This window comes from Biomphalaria glabrata, chromosome 12, assembly GCF_947242115.1.
Source record: "Biomphalaria glabrata chromosome 12, xgBioGlab47.1, whole genome shotgun sequence".
Classification (NCBI taxonomy): domain Eukaryota; kingdom Metazoa; phylum Mollusca; class Gastropoda; family Planorbidae; genus Biomphalaria; species Biomphalaria glabrata.
In genome coordinates this window covers 16,168,602-16,193,527 of record NC_074722.1, presented here as the reverse complement: position 1 = coordinate 16,193,527, position 24,926 = coordinate 16,168,602, and the positions used below count along the sequence as shown (strand labels likewise).

General features: G+C 34.2%; 1 protein-coding gene across 1 annotated transcript; it reads right to left on the bottom strand.

Annotated features, from left to right (window-relative positions):
- Positions 1-29: 29 nt before the first annotated feature.
- LOC106064164 (cell cycle checkpoint control protein RAD9B-like) lies at positions 30-24,741 on the bottom strand. Its single transcript, XM_056005696.1, has 13 exons — positions 24,513-24,741; positions 19,111-19,181; positions 17,443-17,589; positions 16,807-16,921; positions 16,483-16,582; positions 15,843-15,949; positions 15,460-15,566; positions 13,544-13,608; positions 12,237-12,374; positions 2,604-2,660; positions 1,582-2,119; positions 690-752; positions 30-577 (listed from the first exon to the last, which is right to left on the bottom strand). Exons 1-13 carry the CDS (start codon positions 24,565-24,567, stop codon positions 482-484), a joined length of 1,659 nt encoding a protein of 552 aa, XP_055861671.1. The 5' UTR covers positions 24,568-24,741; the 3' UTR covers positions 30-481.
- Positions 24,742-24,926: the final 185 nt, after the last annotated feature.

Genomic DNA, 24,926 nt, shown 5'->3' with positions numbered 1-24,926 from the left:
AAGTCTTAAAAAAAAAACTTGACCAACCATTCAAACAATAACAAATAAATTTATTTTGCATGAAATATGTCCAACATTCCAAGTAAAACAAATTCAATAATTACAATTATGATACAATTTACAAGTCCAACAAAGACACATGATTACAATAGAAGGGCTTGGTATTGTCTTGGTGACATTGTTTCATTTCAGATTTTTTTTTTGTTCACTAGCTCAGCTTAATATTTGTATCTGACAAAAGTGGATTACAAAAAAAACAAAAAACTATTGGAACAATAAAGAGTTAATCATTACATGCCTAGACTTAATACAAAATTCAAAGTTGTTCAAGACAAAAATATTGACATTACAGGATGATCTAAGTCTCAGAGAAGGAAACAATTGTACTAAGGAGACTTATTTCGAAAGTTGTTTTCTTTTCGGATGTTACATCCTAAAATGTTGAGCATCTTATAAATCATTCAAGTTCACAATTGTTGTCTCATTCTGGGTCAGAATCAGGGGCTAAGATTTCTACTCTTCTCTGTGATTGTGTAGGTTGGGTACTTGACTGTGTTCCAAAAAATACTGCTCGAAACTTCAAGAAAAATGTGATCAAGTTAGAAATAAATAATGTGCAAAACAAATTAAAAAAAAAAAACTCTCAGCAACAATTATTTATCGTTAGAAAAAAAACAACAGAAAAATACCTTTTTACTTGGAGGAGTACCTGGTACCTCATCTTCATTCTCATCCTCACTCTCAGGATTTAACTGTGGACAATGAAAGAGCAATAAATGTTAACAGGGATAACATGGGTTTACTGAACAAAGTTTACTCCCCTTTATAATTTAGAAAACACAAATCTGCCCAATTCAATTGGCATTTCCAATATTTCTTTGAATCATTGTTTAAACTGCTTGATATTTTATATTTTTTTGCATTATTACTTGAATAATGTGAATGTTTACATGATAATTTTTAAATGCATAAAAAAATGTTCACTCAGGGCTCAACACAACTTATAAATTTCAGCTTAATTTGAGATGTGGTGTGGGAGAAATAACGTGTACAACCTTTTCATCATTCAGACCGACAGACAGAGTTGATATAAGCTTTATAAAATAATTTATATAGAAATAAACTCAATAGAGGTGATACAAACATTTTCAATGCAATTTACGATGGTCTTGTTTTCTTATCTTTACTTCTAGGCAGTACTTCATCCTGCAGGGTTAGAGTAGGAATAGCAGAGACACATACAAACTCTCACCCTCTCTACTATAACCAGCTGCAGCATTGATTTGATAGAAGAAACAATACTGATCAATTTGTGCCAAAATTCTTTAATAGTAACAGCTAATTGATGTTCTATTTAATATTATTTAACTATAATGATGGTATCCAAATACACTGACAAAAAAAAAGTGCTGTTAATTGAATTTTCTTGAGCCCAAAAAAAAAGACCAAATCAGAAAATAAGAATAATAACTGCAAAAAGTAATTTGGTATAATATAAGTAATATCTTCAAAAACAACAATGTCATTATTAGCAGAGAGAAATTAAAAGTTTAAACTTAATAGCAAAAGAGAACATCTTACTGTATGAGTATCTTGAAGAGGTATCACTGGACTGACATCCTCATCTGACAGGCAACGAGATTTGAGAGACAACTGTTTTCTGTTCAGATTTGGAATTTGTATGTTGGATTCGCCTAATTTGTAAAGCTGATTGTTCAAACTTTGTGTATGGTCAATTTCCTTTTCTTTAAAAGCATTAGGAAGTCTATGACTTGTTCCTCCACAGTCTTCTAAAGATTGAGAAGTAAGGGACCTGAATTTGTGATGGTTACTTCTGGAAAAGTCCCCCTTGCTTACTTTCTCATCTGCATCTTCTTTTTGTAGAGAATGTCTTCTGCTTAGAGATTTGCCACTAGCCAGATTTCTTCCTGCATGAGAAGCTGACTGTGGTGGGTCATGAGAAAGAGGCAGTGTATCTTCTGGAATAGAAATGTCCATCATGACACTGCTAAGTTCATTATCATCTCCATCATCAAGCATGGCCCGCGATGATCCTGGCAGGCAATAGGATGAAGGCTGATGCTGGTGGAGACTAACTCTTGGATTTGTTGACAAAGTGCTGAAACAAATTACATTAATAAGCAAAGCAATTTATCTTATAAAGCATTAAGTAGTAATTGGAAAACTTACTAGTTCAATTGATGTGGTACTGGTCTTCCAAAAAAAATTAACATGGTAAATAGTAATAGATTTAATAAAATATATACATTTTTAACCTGGCGTCCTGCATTCGAATCTTGGTAAAGACTGGGATTTTGAACTTAAGGATTTTTAGGGCACCCCTGAGTCACACAATTCTAATGGGTACCTGACTTTAGTTGGGGAAAAGTAAAGGTGGTTGGTCATTGTGCTGGCCACATGACACCCTGCTCGTTAACCATTGGCCAAAGAAACAGATGACTTTAACATCATCTGCCCTATAGACCACATAGTCTGAAAGGGGAACCTTACTTTTACTTTTATCTATAAAAATGCATACTATAATTTTTTAGGGTTATAAATATTTAAAAAAAAAAAAAAAGGAAAAAACAACAACTATTCACCTTTTAGAAGGGCCAGTTCCATTTTGAACTTTTGTATTCTTAGGAGTGACACTTTTTCTAGAGCAAAAAGAAAACATGAACAATAATATTAGACTTGTATAAATACAAACTTCATGAAACAAACATTATTTGGTGGCTCTGCAAAGAAAAGCCACAGCTGTCTGTCACAATTAGATATCCATCACAAAATACATCAATGACAAGCTTTCCTCATGATTGAAATTTTAAAACTAAATTTGTGTTATAAGTACATACACATTTTCAAAACCAGGTAAAAACAGAAATACATCTGCCTTATTTTGAATACAAACATGATATTGAATATCTGATTTATTAACAAATATATCCTGCTCAAAAAAGATGCAACAGTGGATTACATCTCCTGAAAGAATGCCCTTTTGTTTTGAAAAATAAATCAAGCATATACATAAAAGCTTTACAGGATCTAAATTATATAGGTTCATAGTTACAATTCTTAAATTCCTATAAACAGGATTAACAAAGGTTTGTATAATGTCTATAGCCAAACTAAAACCGTGTGGTCTTTTATTTCATTTCATCTGTTTTTATTTCTGTGCATCATATTATAGGTTTGAATACCTAATAAACACATTGTACTATCCTATAGATAACAGGGGAAATAATGTAAGTCCCACAAAAAAAAATATTTTTTTTTACAACAAAGACTCTTATTAGTCAATTAATGGTAGTTTGTAAGTGATGTGTGTAAATATGACTAACACGTCTTTTTTAGCAAACTTTATTAGTTTATGTTTTTCTTTAGCACACTTTACTAGCTTTGGTTTTTCTTTAGCAAACTTTATCAGTTTCTGTTTTTCTTTAGCACACTTTACTAGCTTCGGTTTTTCTTTAGCATACTTTATCGGTTTCAGTTTTTTCTTTAGCACACTTTATTAGCTTCTGTTTTTCTTTAGCACACTTTATCAGTTTCAGTTTTTTCTTTAGCACACTTTATCAGTTTCAGTTTTTTCTTTAGCACACTTTATTAGTTTCTGTTTTTCTTTAGCACACTATTAGCTTCTGTTTTTCTTTAGCAAACTTTATTAGTTTATGTTTTTCTTTAGTACACTTTATTAGCTTCTGTTTTTCTTTAGCACACTTTATTAGTTTCTGTTTTTCTTTAGCACACTTTATTAGCTTCTGTTTTTCTTTAGTACACTTTATTAGTTTCTGTTTTTCTTTAGCACACTTTATTAGTTTCTGTTTTTCTTTAGCACACTTTATTAGTTTCTGTTTTTCTTTAGCAAACTTTATTAGCTTCTGTTTTTCTTTAGCAAACTTTATCAGTTTATGTTTTTCTTTAGCACACTTTACCAGTTTCTGTTTTTCTTTAGCACACTTTATTAGCTTCTGTTTTTCTTTAGCAAACTTTATTAGCTTCTGTTTTTCTTTAGCAAACTTTATTAGTTTATGTTTTTCTTTAGCAAACTTTATTAGTTTATGTTTTTCTTTAGCAAACTTTACCAGTTTATGTTTTTCTTTAGCAAACTTTATTAGTTTCTGTTTTTCTTTAGCAAACTTTATTAGCTTCTGTTTTTCTTTAGCACACTTTATTAGTTTATGTTTTTCTTTAGCACACTTTACCAGTTTCTGTTTTTCTTTAGCACACTTTATTAGTTTCTGTTTTTCTTTAGCAAACTTTATTAGCTTCTGTTTTTCTTTAGCAAACTTTATTAGCTTCTGTTTTTCTTTAGCACACTTTATTAGTTTATGTTTTTCTTTAGCACACTTTACCAGTTTCTGTTTTTCTTTAGCACACTTTATTAGTTTATGTTTTTCTTTAGCACACTTTACCAGTTTCTGTTTTTCTTTAGCACACTTTATTAGTTTCTGTTTTTCTTTAGCAAACTTTATTAGCTTCTGTTTTTCTTTAGCAAACTTTATTAGTTTCTGTTTTTCTTTAGCAAACTTTATTAGTTTATGTTTTTCTTTAGCAAACTTTACCAGTTTATGTTTTTCTTTAGCAAACTTTATTAGTTTCTGTTTTTCTTTAGCAAACTTTATTAGTTTCTGTTTTTCTTTAGCAAACTTTATTAGTTTATGTTTTTCTTTAGCAAACTTTATTAGTTTCTGTTTTTCTTTAGCAAACTTTATTAGTTTCTGTTTTTCTTTAGCAAACTTTATTAGTTTCTGTTTTTCTTTAGCACACTTTATTAGCTTCTGTTTTTCTTTAGCAAACTTTATTAGTTTATGTTTTTCTTTAGCACACTTTATTAGCTTCTGTTTTTCTTTAGCAAACTTTATTAGTTTATGTTTTTCTTTAGGAAACTTTATTAGTTTCTGTTTTTCTTTAGCAAACTTTATTAGCTTCTGTTTTTCTTTAGCACACTTTATTAGTTTATGTTTTTCTTTAGCACACTTTACCAGTTTCTGTTTTTCTTTAGCACACTTTATTAGTTTCTGTTTTTCTTTAGCAAACTTTATTAGCTTCTGTTTTTCTTTAGCAAACTTTATTAGCTTCTGTTTTTCTTTAGCAAACTTTATTAGTTTCTGTTTTTCTTTAGCAAACTTTACCAGTTTATGTTTTTCTTTAGCAAACTTTATTAGTTTCTGTTTTTCTTTAGCAAACTTTATTAGTTTCTGTTTTTCTTTAGCAAACTTTATTAGTTTATGTTTTTCTTTAGCAAACTTTATTAGTTTCTGTTTTTCTTTAGCAAACTTTATTAGTTTCTGTTTTTCTTTAGCAAACTTTATTAGTTTCTGTTTTTCTTTAGCAAACTTTATTAGTTTCTGTTTTTCTTTAGCACACTTTATTAGCTTCTGTTTTTCTTTAGCAAACTTTATTAGTTTATGTTTTTCTTTAGCACACTTTATTAGCTTCTGTTTTTCTTTAGCAAACTTTATTAGTTTATGTTTTTCTTTAGCAAACTTTATTAGTTTCTGTTTTTCTTTAGCACACTTTATTAGCTTCTGTTTTTCTTTAGCAAACTTTATTAGCTTCTGTTTTTCTTTAGCAAACTTTATTAGTTTATGTTTTTCTTTAGTACACTTTCTCGTGTGGAGTTTTTGATCTCCCATTGAGCGCCTCCCCAGGTGGCGGATAGGGGAATGCCCTCCAGATATGGTGGGTACCGGGGAAATAAAATACCCGGGGTGGACCAAAATCAAACCTGCTGCCTTGCAGGAAGTGGAGGGATCCACAAAGGCTAGGGCACCTTACCCGAAAATAAAGGCAGCTATCCAGAGAGAGGCAGCCCCCCAGATGATTATGCACAGGGCTAACAACTCTGTCATATAAAAAATACTGTTACGAAAGCTAATACACACAAGAAAACCCGGACAGATCTCAACGGAAAATGACCTAGGCCTGGAAAAGGACATGATTTTTGTTTTGCGACATGTAACGTGCTAAGGCTTTATAGAGCAGGTGCGCTAGCCCAACTTACTGAAGTGTTAAAGAAATATAGGATACCCCTTGTAGCCCTACAGGAAATCAGGTGGAAAGACTCGGACATTCTCAGAACCAAGGAGTATACTATATTTTATAGTGGTGGAAGCACTAACAACTTAGGTACAGGTTTTGCTGTTAAAAAGGAAATGGTAGGTAATGTCATTGGATTTAAACCTGTAAGTGATAGACTCTGCTCACTACGTTTGAAAGGAAAATTCTTCAACATAACATTTATCAATGTTCATGCCCCTACTGAAGATGCAGATGATAACACAAAAGAAGCCTTCTATGATGGACTGGAAAGAATTTATGATGAAGCACCAAAGCATGACATCAAAATAGTCCCAGGAGATTTCAATGCAAAAATTGGAAAGGAACCAGCATTCAGACCAACAATTGGCAAAGAAAGCTTACATGAAGAGACCAACAATAATGGTATAAGATTAGTGGATTTTGCATCAGGAAAAGGAATGTCTATCAGCAGCACAAAATTCCAACATAAGAATATTCACAAGGCTACCTGGATCTCACCTGATGGCAACACCCAGAATCAAATAGATCATATACTCATAGATAAGAGACATGGATCAGACATACTAGATGTAAGAAGTTTCAGAGGAGCTAATGCTGACTCAGACCACCTACTAGTAAAAGCTAAACTTAGACAAAGAATAAGTACCATACACAATTACCAAAGAAAGAGAGCACAGCAATATGATAGTCAAAAACTCACAAAGGATCCACTTGTTGCAGAAACTTATAGAATGGCACTCCAAACGCAACTGACAACATTAGAAAAGGACAGAGAAAATAACATAAATGAGCATTGGGAAATAATAAAGCATGCTATCAAAAGAACAGCAGAAGAGGTAGTTGGATTTAAACAAAAGAACGAGAAAATAGGGTGGTATGATGATGAATGCAGACAAACTATAGAAGAGAAGAACAATGCCCGAATGATAATGCTACAGAGAGAAACCAGGAACACTAGACAGCAATACAATGAAGCAAGAAGAAGGGCCACAAAAGTTGTAAGAAAGAAAAAATGGGAATGGGAAAAGTCCAAGATTACTCAAATTGAGGAACTAGCAAAGGAGGAAGACATGAGAGGAATGTATATGAAAATTAAATATGAAAAGAACGGATTTCAAGCTAGATCACACATGTGTGAGAACAAAGATTGTCACCTTATTACAGAAAACAGCAGGGTCATTGAGAGATGGGCTGAATACTTTGAGGAGATCCTAAATACCACTGAAGATGGAGACAATGGAGAATATGAACTGCCGCATGGGGGACCAGATCCCTTAGTGAACCCTCCAACACTCATTGAAACATCAGAAATAATTAGGACCATGAAGAATCACAAAGCACCAGTAGAGGACTAAATCACAGCAGAACTAATTAAATATGGAGGGAAAGACTTACATTCCCAAATACACCGACTAATATCAAGAATTTGGGAAGAAGAAGTAATACCAACAGAATGGGAAATGGCTCTTATAACCCCAATACACAAAAAAGGATCCAAGTTAAAGTGCTGTAATTACAGAGGAATCTCTCTACTAAATGTGACTTATAAGATACTGTCTAGGCTTATAACTAAGAGACTTGGAAAATATTCAGAAGAAATCTTAGGTGACTACCAATGTGGTTTCAGACCCAACAAATCCACAACCGACCACATCTTCACACTAAGATGTATACTAGAAAAATGCCATGAATACAACATACCAATCCACCAACTCTTTATAGACTATAAAATAGCTTATGACAGTATCAGAAGGAAATACCTATATGACACTCTACAGGATTTTGGAATACCCAACAAGTTGACAAGACTTATACATATGACATTAAACAACTCAAAAAGCAAAGTCATAATACAAGAAGAAAACACTCATGGGAATTGAGGATTAAACGAGGATTAAGACAAGGAGACGCACTTTCCTGCATGCTTTTCAATTTAACACTGGAGAGAGTTATAAGAAATATACACATTAACACAAGGGGAACTATTACTAACTACTTCAGGTGAGAAAACACGGGTCCACAACCAACAGGGACGATATACAGTGTTAGACACCTTATTTATAGTTTAGTTATTTAGCGACGCACCATAGAAGACGCATATTGAACGGGACTAGTGACGTTTGGGATATGTTGGGTTAGAGACCGGAAAATCAGTTAGCGATAGAATATTCCAGGGTAACGACGTGTTTAGTGACAGAGACTTTTACTGTGGCCTTTTATTAGCATAAATATATGTGAAGTTGTTCATCAGCGTTGACTACATCTCTTCACTAGTTAAAACCGATGTGTTTGTTTTGTCTGGATTGTTGATCAACTACACGGAATACACCCGAACAATTACACCCAAACGCTTGCAGAGTAATTGGTTGAAATCCAACAGTCATCCATAGTTGACCTCAAGACAGCCTGAACAAGCAACATCACAGTGGCGACCCCGACCTCGAAGCCGAACCTCGAAGCCGAACCTCGAACCGGACCTCGAAGCTGAACGTTTACTCAGGTGAGGGTCGTGCACTCGAAGATATAAAGTTTCATCGGAGTACAGCAGAACACAGCATCATCGCAGAGTGACTTTGTTCTAGATCTATATGCAGTCGTCGCCTGTTTGATCGTACGTTCAACGAGCCGTTAACTCAGGTTGACCTTCGTCAGGACAATGATCATTACAACGTCTGGTCTACTCAACGAGTATATTAGCAAAGCCTGATCTTCATATGCTGAATCGACCTACAACCAGAGAAACCGTTCATTCATAACGGGTGAGAGATTGTTAGTGAACCTGTTGGACATATTTTTTTCTTCGCTTGAGAAAACAGTCGTAGGAGCCACATCGAGTATCAAGTTTTACCTCGTCAGTTTGGAGAAGGACAGTTTGCCCGCTGTCAGAAGTATTGTGAGTACTACAAGTTTGGTAGCTAACTAAATCGCTCTGTCGTCTTACCCTTTGAGAGATTCTTGTGGAGCAGTTTGCTCATTGAACCGGTTGCTTGCCACTTTTATAACGGACACATCGGTTTTAACTAGTGAAGAGATGTAGTCAACGCTGATGAACAACTTCACATATATTTATTCTAATAAAAGGCCACAGTAGAAGTCTCTGTCACTAAACACGTCGTTACCCTGGAGTATTCTATCGCTAACTGATTTTCCGGTCTCTAACAAAACATATCCCAAACGTCACTAGTCCCGTTCAATATGCGTCTTCTATGGTGCGTCGCTAAATAACTAAACTATAAATAAGGTGTCTAACAACAGCCAACCTCTACAATACCTTGCTTATGCCGATGACATTGCCTTATTGGGTAAAGAAACCTCTGACATTGCTAGAGCCTTCATACAACTAGAAGAAGCATCTCAACCAGCAGGACTTGAGGTCAATGACAGTAAAACCAAGTACATCACAATGACAAGAGACAATCAAACAGAGGGACAAAATATCAAAATCAAAGACCACGAATTTGAAAACGTCCAAACTTTCAAATATCTAGGAAGTACTATTAATTTCAAAAATGACCTACTAACAGAAATAAAGGAAAGAATAGCAGGAGGCAACAGGGCATTTTATAGCACCCACCATTTACTTAAGAGCAAAACGATTTCAAGGAAAACCAAGAAAATAATATACAAAACTATAATAAGACCAGCAGCAATGTATGGAAGTGAGACCTCGACACTGACAAAGACATCTGAAAATTTACTTAACACTTGGGAAAGAAAAATTCTTAGGAAAATCTATGGTGCCATACAGGATGAAACAGGGTGGAGGACACGCACTAACCATGAGATATATCAATTGTATGAAGACCCACCAATAGTGAACGAAATAAAAAAGAACAGACTACGTTGGGCAGGTCACCTTGAAAGAATGTCAGACAACAGAGGGGCGAAAATCTTATACAGGCAAAAACCAAAAGGCAGGCGACCCAAAGGCAGACCCCGAATGCGATGGATAGATGATGTGGAAGCAGATCTGAAGCAGCTTGGGGTTAGGGCGTGGAGACGAAAGGCCCAGGAGAGATCTGAATGGAAGGATGTGTTAAAGCAGGCCAGAGCCCTCCATGGGCTGTAGCGCCACTGGGATGGATGGATTAGTACACTTTACCAGTTTATGTTTTTCTTTAGCACACTTTATTAGTTTCTGTTTTTCTTTAGCAAACTTTATTAGTTTCTGTTTTTCTTTAGCAAACTTTATTAGTTTCTGTTTTTCTTTAGCAAACTTTATTAGTTTCTGTTTTTCTTTAGCAAACTTTATTAGTTTCTGTTTTTCTTTAGCAAACTTTATTGGTTTCTGTTTTTCTTTAGCAAACTTTATTAGTTTATGTTTTTCTTTAGCAAACTTTACCAGTTTATGTTTTTCTTTAGCAAACTTTATTGGTTTATGTTTTTCTTTAGCAAACTTTATTAGTTTCTGTTTTTCTTTAGCAAACTTTACCAGTTTATGTTTTTCTTTAGCAAACTTTATTAGTTTCTGTTTTTCTTTAGCAAACTTTATTAGTTTCTGTTTTTCTTTAGCAAACTTTATTAGTTTCTGTTTTTCTTTAGCAAACTTTATTAGTTTCTGTTTTTCTTTAGCAAACTTTACCAGTTTATGTTTTTCTTTAGCAAACTTTATTAGTTTCTGTTTTTCTTTAGCAAACTTTATTGGTTTATGTTTTTCTTTAGCAAACTTTATTAGTTTCTGTTTTTCTTTAGCAAACTTTATTAGTTTCTGTTTTTCTTTAGCAAACTTTATTAGTTTCTGTTTTTCTTTAGCAAACTTTACCAGTTTATGTTTTTCTTTAGCAAACTTTATTAGTTTCTGTTTTTCTTTAGTACACTTTATCAGTTTGTTTTCTTTTGGATCTTTCAGCTGCATGGAGAGGGAAACAGATGAGCCTTAGATTCTAGCCAGGCTCTCAAAACTCAGTTCACAAAGAGATGAACCTAAGTCTCTCAACAAATGTTTGTCACCAATAAGGCATGTCAACTACAAATTTATATGTAACTCCATTCTTGTTGTTTTTATCCTATATAACATTTGTAAGCTATTTGATTTATATATATATACTGTAAAGTAGAAAGTAAGGCGCATGTATGTATATTACGAATAGAAATCAAATCAAAACAGTTTGACCAATCTTGATAAAACTTGGCATAAATGTTCCTTGGGTACTAACTGGAACCGTGACATATGTATAGTTGCCCTAAAACAAACTTAAAACCCTCAAAAAAAAAAAGTTGCCCAGCTCTATGAAAGTATTCCTATGTTATCGATCTAGGCCATGTTTATCATGTTTACATAAGAGAAGATCGAAAGGATCTAGATCTAATTTTAAAAATTACACTTTGCACAGATAGTTTTTTACTTTGACACATGAAAATTACAAAATATAGTCTATTGATTTCATTATTTAATAAAATTAAGCTTCAAATTTGTCTTTCAAAAGCATATTTACATAAATTCGTTCCTTTTCTCTGCTAATTTGGAAGTACTGACGTACTTTATAATCCCATTCATCTATCGAAGCCGACGTCTAAGTCTAGACAGTCTAGATCTAACTCAAATTATAGATCTAATTCAAAGAGGAAAGATGTACTTTATACTTTAAAACATTAACATCGAAAATAAAGTCCATTCATTTAATATTTTAATCAAATTAACCCTCAAATTTTGTGTATCTTAAGCATTTTTCATACATTCGTTCCCTATAGCTTTTAATAGTTCCATTCATATGTCGTGCACACCGCTATGTAAACACACTATGATTGGACAGGCTACTATATGGGGGATATTAAATATACTAACATACAATAATTAATAAGCTTCTTGAGCCATTGAATTCACTCTTATAATAGTATGTCTACACCTATTATAATAGTATCTAGACTCTAGATATATATATATATGTTGACCTACAAGCAAATGTTTTTATAAAAAAAATGGATTAATGTCGATTAAATATTTTGATAGCTCCATTCATACTATTTTTTTAAAGTCATGCATTCTTATAGCATTATTATTTCGTTTAATTGTTTCCAAAACACTCTCAGTGACTATATCGACAGTGATACGCAAATTAAGACCCGCAGGCAATATATGTCTAGTATATATATATATATATTAATTGACATACCTACTATCAGATTCACTGGTTCTTAGTTTTATAAAAGTGTTTCTACTCTGGAAGTATCAAAGAAAAATAACCTACCCATTGTTTATATTTGTTTGAGATTTCTGTGTTGCATGCTGGTATTGAGATTGCTGGGAAGATTCTGTTTCAGCCAAAGTGGCCAGAAGAAAGTTGGCCTCAAATGAAGGATCACTGGTGACAGAGAATGTGATTGGCCTGAATAGAAAAAAAATTAAAATCTGAAGAAAAGAAACAATCAAAACCAACAAATTCTGAGAACTTGTAAATTTTAACTATGTAAATAAAAGGTTAATTGAGCTTGAGGTAAAAACAACTAGATTGATTTAAGTATCTTCACTTCACAAGATTGATTGGCTAGTACGGGGATACAACATTTGATTTATTAGCACAATGTGCAACAACTTAGCTAACTAGCCATACTACTATGTGCAAAATTTCAGATTGAAATGATGCAATTTTTTTTTTTCTTGTACTTTTCAATTTTTCACTTGTGGTTTTGACTATGATGAAAGTTGATACTAAGAATTGAAAAATGGCAATAAAATTTACAAGAAAATCTCAGAATACTAAAAAAATCAATACTTGGGACAGGACAATACATAGAAAAATCTATGGTGAAGATACATACTAACCAGGAGTTATAGCAATTGTATGAAGACCTACCTATATTGACAGAAATAAAAAAGAACAGACTTCGCTAAACAGGTCACTTGGAAAGAATGTCAAAGAACAGAGGTGCAAAATTAGTTTCCTAGCAAAAAACCAAAAGGCAGGCCACCCAAAGGTAGACCACAAATATGATGGATTGATGATGTAAAGGCAAATCTCAGGCATGGAGATGAAAAGCTCAAGAGAGATCTGAATGGAAGGATGTGTTGAAGCCCTCCATGAGCTGTAAAGCTACTGGGATGGATGGACAAAAACAATCCCAATAACAATCTATTTCTAGCTCCCCAAAAAATCAATACAATCATATACATTGCTAGTCATAGATCAAATGGGACACCCTCAAAGCTTCTCTGAAGGCATTCAGCATAGACTCAGCCACCTGGGAGACAGAGGCACATGACAGAGCATCATGGCGTCGCGCTGTGAAAACTGGCGCTCAGTTTGAGGAAAATAGAACCACACTGGCAGAAGTAAAACGCCAGAGAAGAAAAGCAAAGCCCACGACACTAGCCCCAGCTGGAATAACCTGGCCAGTGTGCAGCCGAACATTCCAGGCTCACATAGGTCTCACCAGCCACATGAGGAGGCATAAAACCCCAATGCAAAGCCCTCAGCCCCCTGGATGACAAAGTGGTCATCATCAAACCACGATGGACGAACTATATATATATATATACATAGATCAAATTAATTACCTTCCAGGAGTATCAAATTGAACTGTAAGTGGTAGCCCTGTCAAGTCACAAAATCCCAATACTGCCTGTGGCAATGAAGTTATTTTAGCAAATTAATTACCTGGTTCAAGAACAACTATTTTTATCAAATACTTGTTAGCAATATATATATATACCCACCACCACATCAATATTTTGATGGTAGATTTTTGGAAGAAAACATTAGATGAAAATCATCTTTGTTTCCCCTTACATTATTTCTTTACATTCTCTTTTAAAACCTTACACAAACTCCAATTTAGACCTATACATTTACTTAACCTCAACACTAATAACAACATCTTTTTTTTTGTACCAATGAAATGAAAAAAATAATTTTCATTATCAAATTGCAATCTGATTTTAAGGGGGGGTGAGGGGGGGAGAGAGAGAGTAAAATAAATGATTATATATTGGCTGTTTGATACAGGTAAACAAATGTTATTCAATTACACAAAAAAGAAAAGATAAACTGCACCATACACCACCAACTTAAAGAACTTGACAACTCAGTGCTCCAAAGTAACGTAACGCTTTAATGGTTGAATAAATAACAGCCAATACTGTACAATTGGCAACTCTTACACTGTACAAATATCTCTCCGATAACACCATTCCGCCGTATCAACTCTTGCACTGGCCTCTCCGTCTCGTTCCGGGCTTGCACTGGGTTCAACAGTTCAGGACTGACTTCACACACTAGGCTCGTTGTGTCGGACTCGATCACAGACCAAGATCAAGACGCCGTTCACCTCAACTGTACTTGATAGTACTCCGCACTGAACCGTCGTAATGCTCCGTACAGAACCACACCGCTGAACTGTGCTGTAGTCAACCGGACTGTAGTGAACCGAGCTCTGAACCCTTGCCGTGAACCTCCTTTCTGAACCGTCTTGACTGCGTCACCTCCGCTCTTATATAGGGTCCCTACTGGCCTTCTCGAACCGGACAGAACGCCGCTCGACGTTTCTAGGTGGTCAGATGACTACAACTCTCGTGACGCTCCTGAGCTCTGTTCACGTCGGCGATCCTTCCTGAACTGCCGTCGCTCCTTCCTGAACCGTGTTGACACTCGTCTCGGCTGATTGTCATAACTCGTCACGGTTGACCGCTTGTCTAGTGCTGGCCTGGGGCGCTTTGCGTCTGCTGACTACACACACACCACTACCCCCATCTGTGCCACCACCAGGTTTATAACAATATTTAGTTTTTTTTATGACAATGAATGAATATTTGACTATTTTCTGAGTCAGTGCAATACCTATTTGAAAATTATTTGGTGCTCTATTCTGTTGGTTCTAAAAACAAACCAAAAAAAAAAACCTGCTAGGCACCCAACAGTGAGTGAGAGTAATGATAATTCTGCTGGCTACACTATAATATGGTACATCAATGGCTAAATGTCTTTAAACTAACTTCCCTAAAATTCAAGGTATAGAATGTTTACAATACAAAGGTAACCATAAACAAATATTTAGCTAACTTTTGCTCACATAAGTTGTTAATAATAGCCCAACCAAGACTTGTTAAACATTACAAATAAATCATAAAAAATAAAGTTCCATTTCAGACTTTAAGGTATTAATGTATACGGGGCAGGTGATAGTAGAGACTTATAATGTTGTAAACTTTTACACTTGCGATCAATGGGGCAGATGATGTTTAAAGTCATGTTTCTTTGGGCTATGATTAACAAGCAGGGTGTCCAGAACAATAACCTTTACTTTCCCCAATAAAAGTCAGGTTCTCATTAGAGCTGGGTGGACTCAGAGGCATCCTAAAAATCTTGAATTTCAAAATCCCAGTCTTCACTGAGATTCGAACCCAGGAACCCAGGTTCAGAAGCCAAGTCACAGCACCCCCATATTTTGTAAATACTAAACACACATTCTTCTTACTCTCATTTCCCTGAGACAAAATGTGACGTCAGAATCAACACCAACTTGATAATTCTCAAACTCATTCGGGGATAGTGTAAGCTCAGTGTACATCACTTTACTGGTATCTGTTGATTAGTTCATGACAAATTTGTTTTTAAAAATTCTGAAATCTTGATGTAAGCTACTTATCACATTTCAATTTCTTTCTATGAAAAAAGTGACAAAAAAAAACCAATGATATAATGATATAAATTTTAATTACATTGTTACTTTTATATAAAATTGTATGATTTAATACATACATTCGGAACTCAATGTGATCTTTTATTATTATTATTTTTTTTTACAATTTAATTAAATACACAATACAATTTAATTAAATAGGAATTGAAATCTTTTACCTGGTTCATCATCAACATAATTCTTTAGTGCCAGATAGTCTGGCCTGATAATTAATGTAATCTCTTCTTGGTTGTTTTGAAAGTTGACCACAGCTTCACAGAGTAGTCTAGGGACCAACAAATTACATAGTTTCAGTGAATATAGAATGAATAGAACAATATTTTCACCAAAAAAAAAATGGTGTGGTAAGTATAGCCATTACTGACATTGACTATATGTTGTTGTTTTTTTAAGTTCATTGTACCACAGTGATACTAGAAGCTAAATAATAATGCTGTTAAATTTTCTGTAGCCATATTTGGAAGTTTATGACACTAATAATTAATACTGAAAGGAAACTAAAGCTAAGGGAATATGAAAAGAATCTAGTGTAGGTATAAAAGTTAATATAATTGTTTCCAGGGACTTATAGAAGGATAGACAAGACAAGAGTAGATGTGGCTTAATGTCTAACGACAGAACAGGAAAACAGACAAAGTGAGGAGTTAAAATTATTTTAAAATAATGCTGTTTTCTTTTAAAATGCCTTGCCTTTTTTTTAAACAGCAAAATAAAATACAATAAAATAAAATAAAAAGATAAAAACTACTATATCAGACAAACAGAAATAATGTTATAATAATACAAAACATCACTTACTTGGGAGGGGCTGTAAATTTGTTGGGGCACAAGTCCTTGGAGTGAACAGCCTGGAGAGTTTCACACTCTATAAAGGCAAGGTTATGAGTCTTGATAATACCTGGAACAATGAACACCTCTTTAAGTATCAACTGTTTAATAAGTATTTTATCTAAGAATGTTTCATAAATCACTAAATTCAAATGAAAAGGATCTAATTAAGTTACAATTAAATTCAGAAGTTATTGCACTCAAACTTAAAATAAGTCAAACAAAAGGGTAACAACTTTTTATTTCTAACCAACATTTCTATCTATTTTAGACATAAAATAATATAGACATTACCATGTCTACAATACATTTGGAAAACCAGCCTTGCATCAATCATATTGAGAGAGATCTGACATTTTTCAACTGTCTTGTCTATTGTTCCTAGTGATCTAAATACAGTCATGATAGACTGCAAAAACAAAATAAAAAAAAAAAAAAAGCAGGAATTAAAATAAAATACTTGTTCAAATATATATAAAATGCACTCTGGTCCATGGTTTTAACCATGCCCATCAGAGGAACATCTGAAACATGCTAAACAATAAATGTACACTTTACAAAAGGTTTCTGGCATTCAAAATAACAGCACTTTGTTCAATCCTTTAAAAAAATAAGTTAGGATTCACATTCAAGATTGTATTCCAACTCTAAATGAAATTTTAATTTAAAGTGTTCATAAATACATTAATGTAAAATATAATATATAATATATATATAGACGTACACACATATGAGCTAATATAGCTTTTGATCAAAGTTGACAGATAAACTGGTTCACAAAAAAAAAAAAAAAAAAAAAAAGAAAGAAAAAAATAAAAAAAAGAATTTCGAATTTCTTTTCTCTAGAGTTTGTGTACAAGATTATCTATTTCAAACACTAAGGATAACAAGAAATATTTTTAGCAACAAAAAGTCTAATAAAGTGTTTACCTTCATACCAATCTTACATCGCAGAGCATCTTCATCATTGACAGTTCCTCTTGCAGCTGATCCACTGACATAATGGACAAAAAACTTAGAAGAAAACTGGAAACATCCATAAGCTGATCGACAGGAATTCACTGCTCTTAAATATAACTGTGAAAACATAGTAAATTATGTCAATCTAAATTTTAAAAATAAATAAATTCCATATCAGAAAAATTGGTTCGTAAACCAAATCTATAATATTTTGTTTTTACAATTCCTCTTATCAGTTTGCAAATTCTTCATAGGAAAATAAAAAAGTCGAAAACAAAAACCCGGGTGGACACATTTCTTGAAAACTGCTCTAAAGGATTTTCTAGAAATCTGACAGTTGATGGTAATCTTTGGGAAAAAAATACTATTTTGGCCACACTATATAAAACTATAGTTTTATAATTTTCAAAATATTATCTTCTTATCTGTCATCTAAGTCTAGATCTAAAGGCCTTTCACCAAACAAGAATCTTTTATACCATATATCTCAATCTAGAATTTTAGTGTGGACTACCAGGACTGTCTTTAAATGTTCCCATGGCTGGATCCTCAAACTAAAAATGTATATTCTCTTAGTAGATATAGATGTGTGCTTGAAGAGGATTTTTTTCAGTGGTGGTGGTGGGGGAATGGGGGAGGGATATTCCAGATTTGAAATTTATCAATTTTAGTTATAATAGTAGACTAATCGCTCTAACTTTTTAAAATTTTCTGAACTTCATCAGTCTTACTACTAAACCATAATTATTTTCTGTAACTGTCGAGAAAGATCAGACAGAAACAAATACATATATATTGTTACGAATCTCACTATCCAGGCTCTCTGCAAACTGCACCTTACACCACCAACTTAAAGAACTTGACAACTCAGGGCTCCAAAGTAACGTAACACTTTAATAGTTGAATAAATAACAGCCAATACTGTACAATTGGCAACACGTACACTGTACAAATATCTCTCCGATAGCACCGTTCCGCCGTATCAACTCTTGCACTGGCCTCTCCGTCTCGTTCCGGGCTTGCACTGGGTTCAACAGTTCAGGACTGACTTCACACACTAGGCTCGTTGTGTCGGACTCGATCGCAGACCAAGATCAAGACGCCGTTCGTCTCAACTGTACTTGATAGTACTCCGCACTGAACCGTCGTAATGCTCTGTACAGAACCACACCGCTGAACTGTGCTGTAGTCGACCGTGTTCTGAACTCTTGTCGTGAACCTCCTTTCTGAACCTTGCTGTATTGAGCCCCTTTTCTCGACCGTCTTGACTGCGACACCTCCGCTCTTTATATAGGGTCCCTACTGGCCTTCTCGAACCGGACAGAACGCCACTCGACGTTTCTAGGTTGTCAGATGACTACAACTCTCGTGACGCTCATGAGCTCTGTTCACGACGGCGATCCTTCCCGTACCGTCCTGTTGATACTCGACTCGGTTGACCGTCGTAGCTCGTCACGGTTGACCGCTCGTCTAGCGCTGGCCTGGGGCGAATTGCGTCGGCTGACTACACTCACACCACTACCCCCATCTGTGCCACCACCAAGTTTATAAGAATATCATAACTATGCTAACCATATGATTTTAAATTGTTTTAGTTTTCAACTTCATGTATAACACTTCTTTACATGTTCTACTTACACCATCTTCTGAAGGTTCAAAGTAAAGTTCATCACCAATTTTAGAAAGAGACTGTATGGCTCTGCCAAAGACTGTTCAAATAAAAAAAAATGATTTAATTTATGCATATACTGTAGTGTTAATATTCCTTTCATTAAATTTAATGGACAATGTTGATTATCTTTTTAATATACATATTATAACTATGACTTTTAAAGTCTGTAATTATATCTCTAGAGATCTAAGAATTTGTTGCATTTTAGAAAGTAATTATATTGCATCATAATAATATTTGATGTGTGTTGTCTTGTCTTAGTAGATTTTGTTTCTACATGTGGAGTCTAGACTATATAGATCTATATCTAATTTTCTGTACTGATGTGAGCGTAATCTTTAAAGATACATTATCTTCTTCTTCTTCTAGCCAGCTTTATTGCTGCTGAGCTAAGACTAAGACTAAGACTAAGACTGCTTTATTGATCCTTACGGAAATTTGTTGTGATTACAAGGACTCGTTTCTCATATAAAGACAACACAACAGACACATACACATAAATACAACAGACAACATGAAGAGTTCATTCAGCGACTACACACAGGTATCTTGGTGCATTTCATGTTCCCTGATCAATGAGTGGCGGTGATAGAGTCTGACCGAGTGAGGTACGAACGAGTTTTTGTACCGCTCCGTTCTTGCTTTTGATTGACAGCAGTCGCCCACTTCGCGACGACCTGGCGTAGTTCTGATGGAGCGGGTGGCCGTTGTCTTCCAAGATTTTTTCGATTTTTCTTAGGCACGTTTGTTCAAAAAGTTCCTTTAAATGTGGTAATGTTGTGAGTGTAATTTTTGATGCTTTTTTAATGATGTTTTCTAGACGTTGCAACAGTTTAGATGAGGCGTGAGCTGTGAGCTCTTTTGCAGACTGTGCCAAGGAAAAAAAGTGTGCTGTTTTCTTCAGTTGTTCAGCACTGCCGTACAGGGTGTTGGTTATGTTGGGCTGTAGTGGAAGTAGGGTCTGCCTAAGGTGGATTAGGGAGGGGCATTCAAAGAGGATATGGTTTACGGTTTCAAAGGGGTGGGCGCAATGTCTGCAAAGGGGTAGTTGTGTGGAGTTTATTTTGTTCAGGTGGTAATTTAATAGTGGTGTGTGTCCTGTTCTTAGTTGGAAGATTGTAGATTGTTCTTTGCGGGGGAGGAAGTTAATACTGTCCAGTTTGTTAGGCGTAGTCATTTCTCTGTACATGGCTCTGCCTGTGTTTCCTGATGCCCATTGGTTGAGCCACTCCTCTTTGTGATTGTTGACTAACATTGACCTTAGGGTGAGGTAGTTAACAGGTCTATCTGGTTGTTCCATAGATGAACCTGCCTTTGATAGCTTATCTGCCTTTTCATTTCCCATGATGCCAATGTGTCCAGGGATCCACTGTAGTGTAATATTGATATTTAATTTTGATATCATCTGGTGGATTATCACAATGAGTGTTGTCAACTCTCTTGGGCTGTTTAAGGTGCTGCTGTTAAGTGCTTGCAGAGTAGATTGGGAGTCTGTAAAGGCAACAATATCTGATGGTGGTTGCACTCCTTCATATAATTTGTTTTCCACTGTCTGGAGTGCTATGGTAATTGCCTCAATTTCGGCTTGGAAGTTTGAGCAGTAATCACCACAGGGTGCGTTATCTCAAAGTGTTTATTTTTAGGGAAGACCAGGAAGGCACCAAGACCAGCATTGATGGTAGCTTTGAAAGCCGATCCGTCTGTATAAATATGGATAGCTGTTTTTTGATAGCTTTCGATTGTTTCAAGCATGCCTACTTTGAGCTCCAGTGGATTTGATATACATTATATAAAAAAGACTTTTAAAGGAAAAACTGTGAGGAGAGCTGCCTGATATGGAAACAACTGCAATTCCTCTCAGTTATATTATTTTTTATCTAAACGCTCTAATACTGATGATGAGAATAGATAACAAGAAGTGCTAAACGAATAATTTAAATCTAGAAAAATCTTACGTTTCCTGAATAAACACTTGTATTTTTTTCTGCATGCCCACCATTGTGATCTTTTCCATAAAAAATCTCCCAGAACTTATGTAAACTCTTAAGGGAAAATTATATTGCTCTTTTAAAAAATAGCTGTATTACATCTCAACCATCAGACTAAATGTGTTAGAGACTATAAAGATAATAAAATATTTTTTTTATTAAGTAATACTGTATGGTGCTACTTAATAAACTTTAATTCAGACAGACAGACAGATAGGCAGACAGACAGAGAGATAGGCAGGCAGGCAGACAGACTTCTTAAATTTTATATATTAATACAGACGTTATGTTACAGGCAGACAGACAGAAGGAGTTGATATAAGCTTTGTAAAAAAATATAATTCTATTCTAAAACTCAACACATGCTGGGAAGCAAGGAACAAAAAAAAAAGCAAACTGTCTTCTTATTTGTGTCTTCTTATTTATGTCTTCTTATTTAGTATTTCCTTTTTCAGTTCAATATCTCTAGAGTCATTCTCACTTACTGTCTCCTTCTGTTCAGTGATGACTTTTCAAATACCACAATATAATTCTAGATTATCTTGCCTACCCTGTGATCATTATCATTTTGTATCTTACATTTTATGATTTATAAATCTAGTCTAAATCTAGGTTCTTATTCTAGAGTAAGTCTTTTAGAGCCTTTCTTACTACCATATTATGCTTATTGCTAGAGATCTAGCCCTAGGTTTGGGGTTAGGGTTAAGGTTAGAATCTAGATTAAATTATCTTACTAATTTCCCTTTCAGACCTTGTGATCTATAGGGCAGATGATGTAAAGGTCATCTGTTTCTGTGGCCCAAAGTCAATGAGGGTGTCATGTGGCCAGCACAATGACCAACTGACTTTACTTTTCCCCAATTAATATCAGGTACCCATTCATGATTCAGTGGACAGACTCAGAGGTGCCCAAAGATCCCAAAATTAACAAAATATATATTATTCCAGTCTTCACCAGGATTTGAACACAGGACCCCCGGTTCACTAGCCAAGTGCTTTAAACTTTAACTTTAGGCTTTATTTTAATGTTCAGCCACAGCATTTCCGGTATACCGCATTTCCTACTCCTATCTTTAAATTATAATCTTACTATTCTTAGACTTAGATTGTAATGTCTAGTCCTAGATCTATAGGTACATAGTATAAGATAATGTCAAACAAAGAAATCTTTTGAAACCTACTTTGACTTTTGTGTTAGAACTTAAATAAATAGAAAATAATATTCTGTGTGTGCGTGTGTGTAGTCGTTCACCTAAGCCTAAGGCCTAAGCCTAAAGTCACAATAGATCATAGTATTGATCATACATATAGTTGACATAGACGACATAGTTCACATAGTCATAGTATAAAGTATTTATCATAGTCATAAATCTAGTAATCATAGATGATAGATCTAGAATCTAGATCTAGTCATGTCATGATCATGATAGTCACAATGGTGTCGGTAGAGACTCAAATTATTATTATAAATATAATATTAAATAATAAATATAGTTTATAGTTTAGTTTATATTAATAAATAAATTAAATGTATACACTGAGACTGATTTTTAAATTATAATTATATTATTATTATATATAATAAATTATATACTGATATTATAGTAGAATAATAGTAGTTTTAAGTTTAAGACGCATTTAACATTTATTATCCTTTAAGTTTAAGTAGTTATCATAGTTATGTAGAAGTAGACTGTAGAATGTTGGCCAACGAGTTAAATGATTTCTATTGTCGCTTCGACACGAAAGATTTTAATTATCTAAGACTCAAAGCCCTTGAGGATGTCAATGTTAACAACTGCTTAGAATTAGCGATTACTAAAGAGCAAGTTTGTAACATTTTCAAAAACGTCAACCCAATGAAAGCTGGTGGGCCTGATGGAATAAAAGGGCGAATCTTAAAAGAATGTGCTGAACAACTAGCTGAACCTTTCCAAGATATTTTTTCTACTTCATTACTAAACCATGAGATACCACCTGTGTGGAAGTCATCTATAATTGTACCTGTGCCAAAGGTTTCCAAACCGAAGGAAATGAATGACTATAGACCTGTTTCACTTACTTCCATTGTGTCTAAATGTTTAGAAAAATTGGTTAAAATGTTTCTTCTGAATGATCTTTGTAATAAGTTAGACCCTTTACAATTTGCTTACCAAAAGGGTAAAGGTGTAGACGATGCCATCCTAAATATTTTAAACTGTGTCTACAAACATCTGGACTTACCGAACACTTATGTAAGATTGCTCTTTATGGATTTCTCATCAGCTTTTAACACTATACAACTTCATTTACTCATTGAAAAGATGAAAGCGTTGCAGATTAGTCCATACATAATACTATGGGCTAATGAATTTTTGACCCAGAGAGCTCAGAGGGTTAGGGTAAACAATGTTATATCTAATGAACGCATAGTTAACACAGGGGCGCCCCAGGGGGCTGTAACATCGCCATTGTGGTTCATTTTGTACACCAATGATTTTCAATCCGATAGTTCTTGTTGCTCCTTCACAAAATTCGCTGATGATGCGGCTCTTCTTGCCCTGCTCTCAGAGAGCTCAGACGTAAATGAGTATTTCAAAGAACTAGAACACATTGAGGAATACTGTATTTTTTATTATTAAATGTAAAAAAAAACAAAGAAATGATAATCGATTTTCGTAGGGACAAGAAGGGAAATGATATTGTTTCTGTAGCTGGAGAGACTATTGAAATTGTGCAAACCTTTAAATACCTTGGTACTATCCTAGACAATAAACTAAATTTTACTGCAAATACTGACTATATCAGCAAAAAAGGGCAGCAAAGATTACGACTACTAAGAAAACTGTCCTCGTTTAATGTTAGCGAAAAGGCCTTGGCTATGTTTTATCACGCTCACATCTGCAATATTTTAAGTTTCAATATCACTGCCTGGTATGGCAATCTGAGCATTAAAAATAAAATTAATAATAATAGAATCCTAAATGCTGCTGGCAAAATCATTGGCAAAAAACAAACCCCATTTGGGCAGTTGTTTGAGACAAACATCTATAAAAAAGCTAACAAGATCCTCGAAATAAAGAATCACCCTTTGTGTCAGGATTTTGTGATTTTACCATCACAAAAGAGATACAAGACACCGATAGCAAAGACAAACAGACACAAACACAAACACTCTTTTGTTCCCCTGGCAATCAAATCATTAAATAAGAACAATCTGGTATAAACTTTGTCACATGTAAATTATGAGTGAGTCTGGTGTGAATGTACACTTTGGTTTCTTATAGTTATAATGTTTTTTGTTTGGTGTAATGCACAAATTGTAAGACAAATTTCCTTACGGATAATAAAGATTATTATTATTATTAGTTAGATCTAGATTCTAGATCTAGATCTAGTACCTTTAAGACTGATCCCTGGTATTGTGCAGTTCATAGATCTAGATTTAGTAGTCATTGTTACATCTTAATATATTAATGAATTTTCATACATTCTAAAAGATCTAGATAAGATTTTATCTTCATCTAGATCCTGGATATTCTATATAATAATGTAATTATTGAAGTAAAGCTTATTGTTTTTCTATTTTCCATTGGGCGCCGCCATATTTAGTGTAGTATAAGGGTATATTCGTTCTGATTTTCCACCAATAGTTTAATCACACGGGAACCTGATCTTGTACAATTTGAATATGTTATAACTATTTAGTCGTATTTGTATAGTTTGATTGGGAAAATAAAAACAAAAATTGAAAATATATTAGATCTCTATATTTAGATCTAGATCTATATCACTGTATGTGTGTATATGGGTAT